Source organism: Entelurus aequoreus, linkage group LG19 (assembly GCF_033978785.1).
Source record: "Entelurus aequoreus isolate RoL-2023_Sb linkage group LG19, RoL_Eaeq_v1.1, whole genome shotgun sequence".
In the NCBI taxonomy this organism is placed as follows: Eukaryota; Metazoa; Chordata; class Actinopteri; order Syngnathiformes; family Syngnathidae; genus Entelurus; species Entelurus aequoreus.
The window spans coordinates 7,789,314-7,806,846 of NC_084749.1; the positions used below are offsets into that span (position 1 = coordinate 7,789,314).

Consider the following 17,533-nt stretch of genomic DNA (forward strand, 5'->3'; position numbering starts at 1 on the left):
ACAGCCGAGCCTCCACTTGGACCTGGCGCAGGTTTCCAGGCAATTAAGATAAAGTGCGGTCAAGATGTGACGGCTGTCTGATTGTTTTTGGCTCAACCAGGCACCTTTTTTATGGTCTGCTTTTAGTCGAGTCTAGTTTTTTGTCCTTTCATGAATTCAGTCTTCTGGCTGCAAACCATCTGTTAGTTCTGAACAAAGAAAGACTCTTGGCATGTGGCCGTTACACACGCCCTCGGTCACTCTCAGCCTCTTGCAGACTAGTGTTTGGATTAGAGCAGTCGACGCATGCTGACTACATTAGCACCTGTTTTCTCTTACATGACTTACATACGCTCCGTGGAATTTCGGACACCTGGACATTACGTCCATGGAAGTGAAAATGTTGGTTTCCCTTTGCAGCTGTAACAGCTTCTACTCTTCTTGGAAGACGTTTTTGGGAATATTTGTGAGGTCGGAGGTTACTTATGCTGGGTTGCTAGTGTGCCAGACTGACTGGGCCACGTGTACGTTGGTAAACCTCACTCCCTGACAACTTCAAGAGCAATAGTGATCAACGAGTTGAAAGCCCGGGATTTTGTCTCGGTAGTCAGTGTATTGGAGGCCAGCCAAGTTGGCTAGGCCACGTGTACGTTGGTAAAACTCTCTCCTTGACAATTTCAAATAGTGTGCTAGCTTCTGGGTAAGGACTAGCCTGGTGGCTAGCACATTTACCTCTCAATCAGGCGATGTAGGTTCGCACAACGCTCGGAGCAGATCAGTACACAACGCAGAGCCGCTAAAATGGAGCCGTGACGCGGATGACAGTGAGTAAGGGTTAGGCGGTTGAGTGTCCCGGAGGCCAGCCAGTGTGGCTAAGCCACGTGTACGTTAGTGAACCTCACTCCCTGACAACTTAAAGAGCAATGGTGATCAACGAGTTGAAAGCCCGGGATTTTGTCTTGGGAGTCAGTGTAACGGAGTCCAGCCAGGTTGGCTGGGCCATGTGTATGCTGGTAAACCTCACTCCTTGACTACTTCAAATAGTCTGCTTAGAGTGGTAGCATTAAGGGAAGATCAATACACAACGCAGAGCCGCTAAAATGGTGCTGTGACCCGGATGACAGTGAGTGGGTTAGGGGGATGAGTGTCACGGAGGGCAGCCAGTGTGGATGGGCCATGTGTATGTTGGTAAACCTCACTCCCTGACGACTTAAAGAGCAATGGTGATCAACGAGTTGAAAGCCCAGGATTTTGTCTCGGTAGTCAGTGTAACGGAGGCCAGCCAAGTTGGCTGGGCCGTGTGTACGTTGGTAAAATTCACTTCTAGCCTGGTGGCAAGCACATTTATCTTTCAATCGGGCGACGTAGGTTCGTGCAACGCTCGGAGCAGTGGCATTAAAGGAAGTTAATACGCAGAGCCGCTAAAATGGTGCCATGACCCGGATGAGAGTGAATAAGGGTTAAGGAGGGTGAGTGTAATGGAGACCAGTCAGTGTGTCTGGGCCATGTGTACGTTGGTGAGCCTCACTCCCTGACGACTGGTAGCCAACAAGTTGATAGCCCAGGATTTTTTCTTGGTGGTCAGTGTAATGGAGGCCAGCCAGGTTAGTTGGTAAACCTCACTCCCTGACAACTTCAAAGAGTGTGTTACCAGCTATGGCTTTTTAAGCCTAGTGGCTAGCACATTTACCTCTAAATCAGGCGACGTAAGTTTGCCCAACGCTCGGAGTGGTGGCATTAAAGGAAGTTAAAACGCAGAGCCCCTAAAATGGTGCCATGACCCGGATGAGAGTGAATGAGGTTAAGGAGGGTGAGTGTAACTGAGACCAGTCAGTGTGTCTGGGCCATGTGTATGTTGGTGAACCTCATTCCCTGACGACTTCAAAGAGTGTGCTAGCCAACAAGTTGATAGCCCATGATTTTTTCTCAGTGGTCAGTGTAATGGAGGCCAGCCAGGTTAGGTGGTAAACCTCACTCCCTGACAACTTCAAAGAGTGTTACCAGATCTGGCTTTTTAAGCCTAGTGGCTAGCACATTTACCTGTAAATCAGGCGACGTAAGTTTGCCCAACGCTCGAAGTGGTGGCATTAAAGGAAGTTAATACGCAGAGCCCGCTAAAATGGTGCCATGACCCGGATGAGAGTGAATGAGGTTAAGGAGGGGGAGTGTAACGGAGGCCAGTCAGTGTGTCTGGGCCATGTGTACGTTGGTGAACCTCATTCCCTGACGACTTTAAAGAGTGTGCTAGCCAAGAAGTTGATAGCCCGGGATCTTTTTACGTTGGTCAGTGAAATGGAGGCTAGCCAAGCTAGTTGGTAAACCTCACTCCCTGACAACTTCAAAGAGTGTGTTACCAGCTTGGGCTTTTGTAGCCTAGTGGTTAGCAAATTTACCTCTAAATCGGGCGACGTAAGTTTGCCCAACGCTCGGAGTGGTGACAGTAAGGGAGGATCGATACACAACGCAGAGCCGCTAAATCGGTACGCTCACCGCTCATGCTGGCGACCTGGGTTCGCGTAGGGAGAACACAAGGCAGCTGAAGGAGTGAGTACACAACCGCTACACCACTGTGGCAACAGAAAAGGTGTGGGACTGGCTAATCCCTAAAACCTGGATCAGGCTCTAGTGTACTTTACAACGTTTTGTAGGTAAAGTCTGTGATTGCTAGTGCATTTCTTCTTGGGTGAGGACGTACAGTATGTACATGTCACCTTCTCTGATTTCCGATCCTAATTTCCAATAAAACTGACTTTTGTAACACTCCCAGCTCCGATGAAACTCTCTTCCATGGCTATTATTCACCCACTATAAAGGAAGCTAACAGGCTAAACAGTCGACCAATGCTGCGCACTGAGTGGACTCTTGGCAAAACATCAGTGGAAGTGAAAATGCGCAGGCGGTTGTTTCCCTCTGCAGTTGTAACTCTTCTGGGAAGAATTGTGTTGGGAACATTTGTGAACATGTTGGTATTTCAGTCATGCAGGAGCAGAAGAGGGGCTTTTCCCTCCGAACTAGAAGCATGGAACTTTACACACTGTGAGTGAGACTGCTCATTCTCTAAGGAGGACCTGGGCAATTATTTTGACTCGGGGGGCCACATAATACATTGAGAGAAAAAATGTGTCTGGGGGCCGGTGTGTGTGTGTGTGTGTGTGTGTGTGTGTGTGTGTGTGTGTGTGTGTGTGTGTGTGTGTGTATATGTGTGTGAATGTGGGTATATATATATATATATATATATAGGTGTATATAAGTGTGTGCGTGTGTATATAGATATATACTGTGTATACATACATATACATACACATACACACACGCACACGCACACACTTATATACATAAAGATATACACACATAGATATGCACTTTTATAACTATATACACACACACACACATGCATATACACACACACACATATCTATATAAATATATACATACTGTGTTTACACATACATACAGTATATACACACATATATACAAACATTTATGTATATACATTTATGCACACACACATACTGTATGTGTGTGTGTATGTACGTGTGTGGGTGTATATATATACATGTGAAACTGTATATATAAGTGTATATATGTATATATATGTGTATATGTGTGTGTGCGTGTATATAGATGTGTGTGTGTGTGTGTGTGTTAAGTGTGTACATATAAATTTGTGTATGTAAATGTGTATATATACGTGTGTGTATTTATGTGCATATTTATATAAGTATGTATATGTATGTGTATATATATATATATATATATATATATATATATATATATATATATATATATATATATATATATATATATATATATATATATCTACATATATATCTATCTATATATATATATATATATATATATATATATATATATATATATATATATATATATAGATATATATATAGATATATATGTATATATATATACATATATATGTATATATATATATATATATATATATATATATATATATATATATATATATATATATATATATATATATATATATATATATATATATATATATATATATATTTATATATAGATAATGTGTGTTTGTATTAGGGCTGCAACAACTAATCGATTACATCGATTAAAATCGATTATAAAAAATAGTTGCCGATTAATTTAGTCATTGATTCGTTGGATCAATGCTATGCGCATGAGCAGAGGTTATTTTTTTTTATTTATTTTTTTTAAATAAAATTTTTTATTTTTTTTATTTTTTTAAAATAAATCTTTATTTATAAACTGCAACATGTACAAACAGCTGATAAACAATAGTCAAAATAAGTGTGGTGCCAGTATGCTGTTTTTTTTCAATAAAATACTGGATAGGATATAAATGTAGTTTGTCTCTTTTATCCGATTATTAATCGATTAATCGAAGTAATAATCGACAGATTAATCGATTATCAAATGAATCGTTAGTTGCAGCCCTAGTTTGTATATAGATATGTGTGTGTGTTTTTATGTCTATATATAAATGTGTGTATGTATATGTGTATATATGTATATATTTATATAGATATATGTGTGTGTGTATATATATATGTGTGTTCCCGGTTCGATCCCACCATCCTAGTCACGTCCGTTGTGTCTTTGAGCAAGACACTTCACCCTTGCTCCTAATGGGTCGTGGTTAGGGCCTCATTTACCAAATCCTGATATCTCAATCCCATCATTTTCCCTTTATGACCCAATCCAAACAACCTTTCCTAGTCATGGTGCAGAGGAAAAAGTCAACACACATGATCACACAGAACACAAAGTGTTCACTGAACTTTTGTGAATATCATTACCCGTTTAAAACCATTGCAATGCATGATGGGAAAAATGCCAAACACTCTTTCCTCACGTATCCATGTGTGACTTTTAGTTGCATGATATTTCTGATTGATTACAAAGCTTTCACATACTCTTATTCAATTCTAATAATTATTACTTATATATACATTATATTATTATAATATGTAAACACACATATATATATATATATATATATATATATATATATATATATATATATATATATATATATATATATATATATATATATATATATATATATATATATATATATATATATATATATATATATATATATATATATATATATATATAAAAAGGCTGTTCCTAGGACTGTGCTCTTCTGGACTGAGGCTTCAGATGTTGTTCCTGGGATCTGTTGGAGCCACTCTCCCAGTTTGGGGGTTACTGCCCCAAGCGCCCCCACTACCACGGGGACCACGCTAGCCTTGACCTTCCACATCCGTTCCAGCTGCTCTTTTCTTTCAACCCTTGGTACTTCTCAAAGTTTCTCCTGTTCCTTCTTCCTGATGTTGGCGTCAGCTGGGTATTGCCACATCTATCACCACCACTATGTCCGGTTGGTTAGCCAGGAGCTGTTTGTCAGTCTGGAAGCTGAAGTCCCACAGAACCTTTGGCCCTGTTGTTCTCAGCCACCTTCTGTGGTATGGCCCGTTGTGATTTGGGTACTTCTATTCCAGACTGGTTGCAGATGTTATGTGCAACCTACACATCGATTTGATCGAGCTCCAATAAAACTCCACCGTCTTTCAATCTTTGCTAATATTCGCTCTCGACAAAGGAAGCTAGCGAGCTAAATAGTTGACGGTGGCTCATTGGGTTGACTGTTTGCAAAAAATGCAACCCTGACAAAAAGCTTTAAAATGGTCCATATTGCGTGGGGGGAGAAGCATAATCCAGCCTTAAGTGATCAATAAATGTGTCAGGAGGTTTATTTAGTGAAGATTAGGGCAAATAGTTGTTAAAAATGTGCTAACACACAACATAGAGTGTGGAGCGCACGGCCACTTACCGTACTGTAATAAAGCCCTCCAGCGGTGCAGTAATAAATAAGTGGCACACGTCATAAAAACCTGATACAGCACGGAACCTGACTTTGGGGTTTTCCCGGCATGAAGCAATGAGCCCCCGAGCCCTGGACCCAACCCCTTAGCCAATAATCATGCGGCGTCATAAAGTTCAGCGCACATAGGTGGGCCCCACTTTTGGTATTCTCAGAGGTCATTGACGTTTTATTGGGGTTTATTGAGTTCTTCTCCCCCATTATGGAAGTGTAATTGAATTAGCAGCAGCATGTTGGAGGCCACTGCTGAGTCCTGGCTTTGCAAAGAACAGATGATGGAGTTTGGACTTTATTCGGTTTTAGTTACACGTTTCTGCAGCGGTTTGTGTGTCATCAAACGCAATGGCTACAGGGAAATTATCTAATAAAGTAGTCAAACATATTTAAAAGTTTACTGGCCCGATAATTAAGTACACTTGCACAATCTCATAAGAAACATTATTTATCGATGTAAGCGCCAGGGTTAGTCAGTCAGTCAGTTAGTTTAGCTCACGGGCGTCAAACTCAAGGCCCGGGGGCCAGATATGGCCCGCCACGTTAATTTGTGTGGACTCCGAACGGGTGGAAAAAATATGTGTTAATAAAGTACCTTATTGTGAAGGTCTCTGAGTGGGGGAGGGTTCTCCTGGTCTCTCGTGAGCCTGGTAGACCTGGTTGGAGCAAGTCTTTTATTTTGCACACACAAGTATGACGTGCTTTCCAGCGATATATTTACGACTTTTCAGTCCCGAGTGTCTCAGTGCGTGCTCTCTCTCTCTCCCTATCTCCAACTCCAACTCCCAACAACTTGCCTCGTCCCGGCTGCTGCTAATAAAGGCGACAGGTGATTAGATAACAAGGCCCAGCTGGGCAATCTATAATAATAATAATAATAATGGATTAGATTTATATAGCGCTTTTTCTAGGCACTCAAAACGCTTCACAGAGAAGTGAGAACCCATCATTCATTTTTACAACTCATTCATTCACCGGTGTGTGAGCGGCACCGGGGGCAAGGCTGAAGTGTCCTGCCCAAGGACACAACGGCAGCGATTTTTTTGGATGGTATGAGGCGGGGAGCGAATCCGCAACCCTCAGGTTTCTGGCACGGCTGCTCTACCCACTACGCCATACTACTCGCCTGCCGCTGTCTTCGAGGCCGGTCCTTGCACACCCCGCTCCGCGGCAGGCCCGCTGGCCACGCCCCCCTCCACACTTATCTTTTCTTTATAAGTGTATTACAAAAATAAATTGTACTGTGTGCAATTACACATATTTAAAGATGAATACTTAAATATCTGCTTGACTTATGAGTTCAATCATAAGTCAATAGCGTATATAGTCGATACTATTATGATTACGATGATATTTTTTGGCATCACATCTTTTTTTTAAATTTTTTTTATTCATAATATGTTTATAAACTCAGGAAATATGACACATAAGTACTTTGAATATGACCAATGTATGATCCTGTAACTACTTGGTATCGGATTGATACCCAAATTTGTGGTATCATCCGAAACTAATGTAAAGTATCAAAGAAGAGAAGAATAAGTGATTAATACATTTTAACAGAAGTGTAGATAGAACATGTTAAAAGAGAAAATGAGCAGATATTAACAGTAAATGAACAAGTAGATTAATAATTCATTTTCTACCTCTTGTCCTTAATAATGTTGACAAAATAATAGGTGTATAAATGACACAATATGTTACTGCATACATCAGCAGACTGACTAGGAGTCTTTATTTGTTTACTTACTACTAAAAGACAAGTTGTCTAGTATGTTGACTATTTTATTTAAGGACAAACTTGCAATAATAAACATATTTTTAATGTACCCTAAGATGTTTTGTTGAAATAAAGCCAATAATGCCATTTGTTGTGGTCCCCTTTATTTAGAAAAGTACCGAAAAGCATTGAAATAATTTTGGTACCGGTACCAACATATTGGTATCGGGACAACACTAGTACAGAGTATAGTACCGTTTTTTATTCATTAGTACCGCGATACTATACTAGTATACCATAATTGCAAAATAACTCATGTCTTTTATTATATTTTATTTGATTAAATGTAACAGATTTTTTATTTATACAATTGTATGCCATTTTTTTGTCCGCAGACGTTGACGAATGCAGCACCATCCCCGGCGTGTGTGACGGAGGCGAGTGCACCAACACGGCCGGTAGTTACGTCTGCAGCTGCCCACGCGGGTACATCTCCAGCACAGATGGCTCCAGATGCGTGGGTGAGTGTCCAGCAAAACCTCCGGACAACATTCTCGGGTGCTTCTTTCCTTTTTGCTCTAAATCCGTCCTCTACGGCCACTCGGGGCGAATTCCAAATTCCAGGGCCGCTCTAATTGGTTGACTGGCTGGTGGACGTAGGATGATCCGGCATGTGATGAGTCACACTGGCCCGCAGACAAACACACTTTCGCAACACCATTTGCACACGGTGTGAGACGGAAACGCCCCGTGGAACATTACCAGGTGTTAATGTATTCCTCAAGTCAGGCACAACGAAGCACAACCAGGTGTTGGCGTCTTGAGATTTATGCCACAAACCCACAGAACAGGGTTTATCTGGAGAAGGCTCACGTAGGATGTATTATCGGGTCGTTCTGCGTTGATATATCGGATTACATTAGGCGGAAAACAAACATTCACGTTCTCAATACTATTACAAAAACATTTGTGTATGACAAAATATAAGCTATGTAATCATCCTGATGACGTCTGGTATGGTATGGTATGGTGGCGCTGTTACTAAGTTAACCCCTTGAGTCAGATTCTCACATAGCTCAATGCGCCCTACAAAAGACTCACTGTAACATTTAGCCGTTTAGTCGAATCGCCTCGGAATTTGGTACACACCTTAAGAGGACTAAAACGCACATGTGTGGGAAATTTTAGCCGGATTGAACGAAAACTATTGCTGCAAAACGTCTTTGCAGTGGTGCTAATTGTCTACAAGTCCTTGACAATTTGTCTCATGATTCCTAAACTTTGATATTTATATTACATGGATGCTGTCATGTCTTTAGGGGGAAAACCTACCAAAAGATGCACACATATTGTGTTGCCTGTGCTATTAATGTCCTGACAAATACACCACGAGGTGGCAATGTTGTTTAGTTAACCCCTATAATTCAGATTCTCGCAGCTCTGCAAAGCACCCTCTGTAACTTTGGGTTGTTTAGTCAAATCACCACAAAATTTTGTACGCACTTTTAAAGGACCACCAAGCACACATGTGTGGAATTTGAGTAGGATTGGTTTTAAAACATAGTTGCAGTGAAGAAAAATGTCTTTTTATGAACAGGACTGATCAATTTATCGTCCATAAGTCATTGAGTAATTGTCTAATGATTATAAAAAGTTGATGGTATCTGTATTACGTGTATTCTAGCATGTCTTCCAAATCTTTTCAACACGACCCATAGGGGCTTTCAACAATGCTGTGATGACCACATACTTAAAGTGGTGACCTGAACTGTACCTGCATGTCATCCATTGGCATTAATAGGCCAACGTCTCAGCCTTTTTACAAGAATTAGTGAGACATCTGCAGACCTTTGCTCCCTTGCCGCATCAGTTAATAGTTTTGTCGTACAATAACTCTTGTCATCCTAATGACGTCTGGTATGGTATGGTATGGTGGCGCTGTTACTAAGTTAACCCCTTGAGTCAGATTCTCACATAGCTCACTGCGCCCTACAAAACACTCACTGTAACATTTAGCCGTTTAATCAAATCGCCTCGAAATTTGGTACACACCTTTAGTGGACTAAAACGCACATGTGTGGGAAATTTTAGCGGGATTGAACTAAAACTATTGCTGCTGTGAAGCATCCATTGGCATTAATACGCCAACGTCTCAGCCTTTTTACAAGACTTAGTGAGACATCTGCAGACCTTTGCTCCCTTGCCGCATCAGTTACCGTAATAGTTTTTTGTCGTGCAGTAACTCTTGTCATCCTAATGAGGTCTGGTATGGTGGCGCTGTTACTAAGTTTGTCGTACAAACACTCTTGTCATCCTAATGACGTATGGTATGGTGGTGCTGTTACTAAGTTAACCCCTTGAGTCAGATTCTCACATAGCTCACTGCGCACTCACTGTAACATTTAGCCTTTTAGTCGAATCACCTCGAAATCTGGTACACACCTTTAGAGGACTAAAACGCACATGTGTGTGAAATTTTAGCCGGATTGAACTAAAACTATTGCTGCTGTGAAGCTTCCATTGGCATTAATACGCCAACGTCTCAGCCTTTTTACAAGACTTAGTGAGACATCTGCAGACCTTTGCTCCCTTGCCGCATCAGTTAATAGTTTTTTGTCGTACAATAACTCTTGTCATCCTAATGAGGTCTGGTATGGTGGCGCTGTTACTAAGTTTGTCGTACAAACACTCTTGTCATCCTAATGACGTCTGGTATGGTGGCGCTGTTACTAAGTTAACCCCTTGAGTCAGATCCTCACATAGCTCACTGCGCACTCACTGTAACATTTAGCCTTTTAGTCGAATCACCTCGAAATCTGGTACACACCTTTAGAGGACTAAAACGCACATGTGTGGGAAATTTTAGCGGGATTGAACTAAAACTATTGCTGCTGTGAAGCTTCCATTGGCATTAATACGCCAACGTCTCAGCCTTTTTACAAGACTTAGTGAGACATCTGCAGAACTTTGCTCCCTTGCCGCATCAGTTAATAGTTTTGTCGTACAATAACTCTTGTCATCCTAATGACGTCTGGTATGGTATGGTATGGTGGCGCTGTTACTAAGTTAACCCCTTGAGTCAGATTCTCACATAGCTCACTGCGCCCTACAAAACACTCACTGTAACATTTAGCCGTTTAATCAAATCGCCTCGAAATTTGGTACACACCTTTAGTGGACTAAAACGCACATGTGTGGGAAATTTTAGCGGGATTGAACTAAAACTATTGCTGCTGTGAAGCATCCATTGGCATTAATACGCCAACGTCTCAGCCTTTTTACAAGACTTAGTGAGACATCTGCAGACCTTTGCTCCCTTGCCGCATCAGTTACCGTAATAGTTTTTTGTCGTGCAGTAACTCTTGTCATCCTAATGAGGTCTGGTATGGTGGCGCTGTTACTAAGTTTGTCGTACAAACACTCTTGTCATCCTAATGACGTATGGTATGGTGGTGCTGTTACTAAGTTAACCCCTTGAGTCAGATCCTCACATAGCTCACTGCGCACTCACTGTAACATTTAGCCTTTTAGTCGAATCACCACGAAATCTGGTACACACCTTTAGAGGACTAAAACGCACATGTGTGGGAAATTTTAGCGGGATTGAACTAAAACTATTGCTGCTGTGAAGCTTCCATTGGCATTAATACGCCAACGTCTCAGCCTTTTTACAAGACTTAGTGAGACATCTGCAGAACTTTGCTCCCTTGCCGCATCAGTTAATAGTTTTTTGTCGTACAATAACTCTTGTCATCCTAATGAGGTCTGGTATGGTGGCGCTGTTACTAAGTTTGTCGTACAAACACTCTTGTCATCCTAATGACGTCTGGTATGGTGGCGCTGTTACTAAGTTAACCCCTTGAGTCAGATTCTCACATAGCTCACTGCGCACTCACTGTAACATTTAGCCTTTTAGTCGAATCACCTCGAAATCTGGTACACACCTTTAGAGGACTAAAACGCACATGTGTGGGAAATTTTAGCGGGATTGAACTAAAACTATTGCTGCTGTGAAGCTTCCATTGGCATTAATACGCCAACGTCTCAGCCTTTTTACAAGACTTAGTGAGACATCTGCAGAACTTTGCTCCCTTGCCGCATCAGTTAATAGTTTTGTCGTACAATAACTCCTGTCATCCTAATGACGTCTGGTATGGTATGGCATGGTATGGTGGCGCTGTTACTAAGTTAACCCCTTGAGTCAGATTCTCACATAGCTCACTGCGCCCTACAAAACACTCACTGTAACACTTAGCTGTTTAGTCGAATCACCTCAAAATCTGGTACACACCTTTAGAGGACTAAAACGCACATGTGTGGGAAATTTTAGCCTGATTGAACTAAAACTGTTGCTGCTGTGAAGCTTCCATTGGCATTAATACGCCAACGTCTCAGCCTTTTTACAAGACTTAGTGAGACATCTGCAGACCTTTGCTCCCTTGCCGCATCAGTTAATAGTTTTGTCGTACAATAACTCTTGTCATCCTAATGACGTCTGCGGGGTCGAGGTCATGTCCCCCGTGGAAACTGTTCTACGTTTTTTATTTCCTCTCCAAACTTAGAAGAACCGCTGTGTGCATTGGAGCAGTCATGTCGAAATAAGAGCCGACCTTCTTTGGCTGAGTTCAACAGTCCAGGGTGTCGAATATTTCCCTCCACTGAAGATGACCACTTGGGTTTGGTCACATGATGGCTCGTGAAATAAACAATGAACGAGAGAATGGAAGGTGGTAATTGAGGAAGGATGATTGTAATTGTAATAGTTTTGTCTTCACCAACATTTCTGGCTTATCCTGTCATGCGGTCTAATCGTTCCTCTCAATGTGCATCCAAGCCTTGCTTCTTTTAATCGTGGCTGGGCTCCTTTCCAGTTGTCTGAGAGGGAAGAAATAAAAAGTTAGAACAAATAAAACAGGTGCCAGACGAGGCAGCCCCCGTACATCCTTCCTCACTCTTTGTCCCACTTCCAAATTGGACCAGACAAGATGTGGAGGAGACAGATAAAGAAAACCAGACCTTACAGCACATCCGACTGATATCATCCCGGAATATTCTGAGCCTGTGATCTCAGGACGCGCCTTCAACCTGGCGTTCGTTCAGCGCCTGTTTCAACAGAGCGCAGACAGACGTTATCAACTGTTGGAAGTGGCTCCCTGTGAGGCTGACAGAGTTTATGTCACCACTTGGTGGCGCTGTTACGAAGTAAGCCACATGGATCAATGGGGCCGTTAGAATTGTGTTTGACAATTTCTGCCTTCAGCAGCATGGTGGAACAGGGGTTAGTGCATGTGCCTCACAATACGAAGGTCCTGGGTTCGATTCCCAAGCTCGGTGTCTTTCTGTGTGGAGTTTGCATGACGGCATGGGTTCTTTCCGGTCTTCCTCCCACCTCCAAAGACATGCACCTGGCGATAGGTTGATTCTTTCTTTATCTTTAATCCTCTTGGGAGCATAGGGCGTCTACCATGGATCTCCACCTCACTCTCTTCTGTGCGATGGTCTTCGCTTCTTGCCAGGAGATCCCCATCTTGGTCAGTTCATCAAGAGTGGACCGCCTCCAGTTGAGTTTTGGTCTCCCTGGCTTCCTTTTGCCTTGAGGGTTATAGTCCAGGACTTGTCTTGCTAGGTTTCTCGGATCCTTCCTAAGTGTATGGCCGATCCATCCCCACTTTCTGCTTTTGATTTCATTTTGAATTTGCTCTTGGTTCATGCGTCTCCACAGGCCTAAATTTGATATCTTGTTGGGCCACCAAATCCTCAGTATGTACCTGAGACAGTTGTTAATAAACACTTGTAGTTTATGAATGATTGATTTGGTGGTTTTCCAGGTTTCACAGCCATAAAGAAGGACAGATTTTACATTTGTATTGAAGATTCTGATTTTGGTGTTTCTGGAGAGCTGGGAAGAGAGCCATACAGGTCGGAGAGTTCCAAAGGCAGGTATTGCTTTGCTGATGCGCAGCTCGACATCTTTATCAGCTCCTCCATCTGTGCTGATGTTGCTTCCCAGGTAGACAAACTCGACCACATCTTCCAGGGGGTGCTCCTTGATTGTGATAGGTTGATAGGATTTGGTGTTGAGCCTCATGACCTTGATCTTCCCAGTGTTTATTCTGAGGCCTATCTGTTTACTGTGTTCATGCAATCTGGTGGTTGATTGGCAACACTAAAGTGGCCCTAGTGTATGAATGCTGTCTGTCTATTCGTGTTGGCCCTGCGATGAGGTGGCGACTTGTCCAGGGTGTACCCTGCCTTCCTCCCGAATGCAGCTGGGATAGGCTCCAGCGCCCGCCGCGACCCTGAGAGGGACAAGCGGTAGAAAGTGGATAGATTAACCTTTTTCAAGGACCTACTACAATAACACACATCAACAATCCTCTTTATCAGTTTTTCGCAACCAAAAATATGTTTCTCAGCTGTGGTCCACATGGGGCGCACTTGTGGCAGTAATGACAATATCAAACACACAAAAGTAGTCTGGAGCTAAATTCACAGAGAAGTTTCTTAAGCACAAAAATTATGAGCGGAAGTCATACTTGCCAACCTTGAGACCTCCGATATCGGGAGGTGGGGGGGTGGGGTGTTTGGGGCGGGGGCGTGGTTGGGGCGTGGCCAAGGGCGTGGTTAAGAAGAGAGTATATTTACAGCTAGAATTCACCAAATCAAGTATTTCATATATATAAATTATATATATATATATATATATATATATGTATATATATATATATATATATATATATATATATATATATATATATATATATATATATATATATATATATATATATATATATATATATATATATATATATATATACATATATATATATATATATATATATATATATATATATATATATATGTATGAAATACTTGACTTTCAGTGAATTCTAGCTATATATATATATTTTTTTTATTTTTTTTTATTTTCAAATTTTATTATACATATAAATAAAATACTTGAATTTCAGTGTTCTGCAGGCTATCCAGTAGATGGCAGTATTGTCCTGTTTTAGAGTGTCACAACATTGCCGTTTACTGCAGACGAACTGCTTTACGGTAGACCAAACGTGACTGCTGTTGTTGTGTGTTGGTACCGCGCTGGGAGGACGTTAATGAAACTGCCTAACAATAAACCCACATAAGAAACCAAGAACTCTCTCTCCTTGTTGTGCGCTCTACTCTCTAAAAGCCGTAGATGTTATGACGTCATTGGGCAGGCAAGCTGTTTATATTGTGGGAAAGCGGACGTAAGAACGGCTGTCCCCACTCAGGTCCGCATTGAGCTGGAGGGGGCGTGGCCTCCAGCTCCGGCTGAATACCGGGAGTTTGTCGGGAGAAAATCTCTGCCGGGAGGTTGTCGGGAGAGGCGCTGAATACCGGGATTCTCCCGCTAAAAACGGGAGGGTTGGCAAGTATGGCGGAAGTACAAGAACGAATATGGCTGGCCGCAATCGGCAAGGAAACGTATTCCTCTAAAGAGACCTTTTTGATTAATTGAAACTTTTATTAGTAGATTGCACAGAACAGTACATATTCCGTACAATTGACCACTAAATGGTAACACCGAATAAGTTTTTCAACTTGTTTAAGTCGGGGTCCACGTTAATCAATTCACCTATGTTCAAGTTGGGAGATATAAAGTCGCGAGGCTGGTAGTGGCGCCCCCGGTGATGAATCAACCTTACTCATTCTGTAATACTCCTCAGGAACTAGTGCGAGATCGGCGGACAAGGGTTCAGGAAGAGGAGTACAGCTGACAGGATAGACAACTAGAATAACAAAAGAAGGCTCCAATTGGTAATTCTGAGAGCGAACCAGTCAACGTTGGAGTTATGACGTTGGAGCCAGGGAAGACCCAGAACAATGGTTGCAGAACGTGGGGGAATGGGTGATTGCTAGAAAGATACACCAGCCAGGAGACCCCCGTCGAGAAAGCGAACATTCTTTTCAAAATTAAGTTCAACAGTTGGTATTTTAAGAAGCTCCACTATCCCAGAGTCAATAAACTTCTCATCCGCTCCTGAGTCAATAAGTGCCCTGATGAGATGAACCCGTCCCCCGGTTCAAGAAAGCATACCGCCATCTTGTAGGTGACCAACTAATAGGGACAAAGCTACTGATGCCGCCATGACCAAATGAGAGCCACTAAGGGGGTGTCACCGGCAGAGGCTGACCGTTGTCTGGCCGGGCGATGATGTATGCACCCCCACGGTAAAGGCACAGCCGCAAACTAAGACGTCGAGTCCGCTTTGTAGACCAAAGCCGGCTGCCACCTAGTTGCACTGAGTCGACCATGTCCCTGTCATCCAACGGCGTGTGGTAGTTGCAGGATGGAAGAAGAAAAGGATACACTCTATGCTGAACACTGGGAATGTCGAGGCGGATGTACAAAGAAAAGAGCTCCACCAGTGTCAGGGTCTCATCTCTCGTCCTGCAGCCGAGGGTGGAGTCTGACCAAACAGATGCCTCGCAAGGAAATTTCGTCCCAGCTGCTCTCCGTTGCGAGAATGCGGAAAGTAATCAAGTGGTTCGAACTCTATGTCCAGTCTATTGGATTTATAAACACCTCCGTCCGTAGAAAGCATACACTGGTGTCAGGCCGCACAAACACACACACACGGACGTCTGGTTCCAATTAAACGTCGTCGTCGTCATCAGCAAACCCCCTCTAAGTCCTCTGGGTCGGTTCGGTCCTGTGGGAGGTTCACATTCAAGTTGCACACGTTTACGTGTACTTGGAACGTGTACATACCGTACTGTACATGCACACACACTGCGCAACCACGCTAATGTTCTAATGGGCAAAAATGTGCTCCACTTGGGACTGATTAATTCCAGACTGCTGGCTCATTAGTGAAAAAATCGACGTGAGCACACCCCCCCCTTCCCTCAACCACCCTCCGCCAATAATGTTCAAGTCTGCACACACACACACACACACACATGCTGCCTCACTGGAGTGATTTCCAGGAAATAGCCACATTTGACTTCCCAGCATTCCTAACATTTGAGCTGCTGCTCCACTGACCTCCTCCTGTCAAACTGTAACAAATAAACGCCCGTCTTCTTCTACTTCTTCTTCTTTTTTTTGGGTGACCCCTTAAATGGCAACTGTTAGTCGAGACCCCAGCAACCTTTCCGCACTGATGAGCTTCCGCCCGCACAGCATGGAAGGGCCAGGGTCCCGACTCGGAGTGCTGTTCTGAGAGAGGAACTATCACCCGGGAAACTGTTCATGTGTTAAACGGTGGCCTGGCTGGACAAAAAGTAAATGTTTTTATTAGCTGAGTTTAACGACTGCCCTTTCTAACTGGAGTGTGCAGCCTGTTGCTACTTTGACCGCAGCCGCTAGTCCAGATGTACATCTGTAACGACACCTAGCAGGGAGTCACCTAATACTGTATTTTCTGGGCACACTCAATGCATTTTAGAATAACATGTTTTTGTCCATCTACCGGACTATTAGCTGCGGATGTATACTGTGGAAGTCGCTTCCTAGCGGTCCCACTAGTTGGACAAAGTTTTTAATTAAATTAAATTACAAGGACGATACTCCCAGAGATGAGTGCCATGTACACAACTCGCTGCCTAAAGCGAGTACACAACATCCTGAAGGACAGATACCACCCAGCACATGGCCTCTTCAACCTGCTACCCTCTGGAAGAAGGTATAGATCGATTCGCGCCAGGACCACCAGAATGTCTCACAGTCTGTATCCCCAGGCTGTGAGACTGCTAAATGAACAGCCTGCCCCTTTGCTGCCCCGGACCATCTCATTACCTCACTCTTCACCACCTCAATAATTGTGCTCTGGACACTGCATTGCTGCAACATCAACGTAACACCCATCAGACATCTGACTGTTCCCACCCCCACGTGCCCTCTATTCGCCATCTTCCTGACAATGCTAAACTGTGAACTATGGTCAACCTGCACTTCAATG

The 17,533-nt window shown here is 42.8% G+C and overlaps 1 protein-coding gene across 1 annotated transcript in view; it reads left to right on the plus strand.

Moving 5' to 3' along the window:
• The window catches only part of LOC133635050 (fibrillin-2-like), a 182,531-nt gene that overhangs the window by 68,063 nt on the left and 96,935 nt on the right, over positions 1–17,533 (plus strand). The window contains exon 8 of the mRNA XM_062027782.1: positions 7,982–8,107. Within this exon, the coding sequence (XP_061883766.1) occupies positions 7,982–8,107 (126 nt within the window). The remainder of the gene's footprint in view (positions 1–7,981; positions 8,108–17,533) is intronic.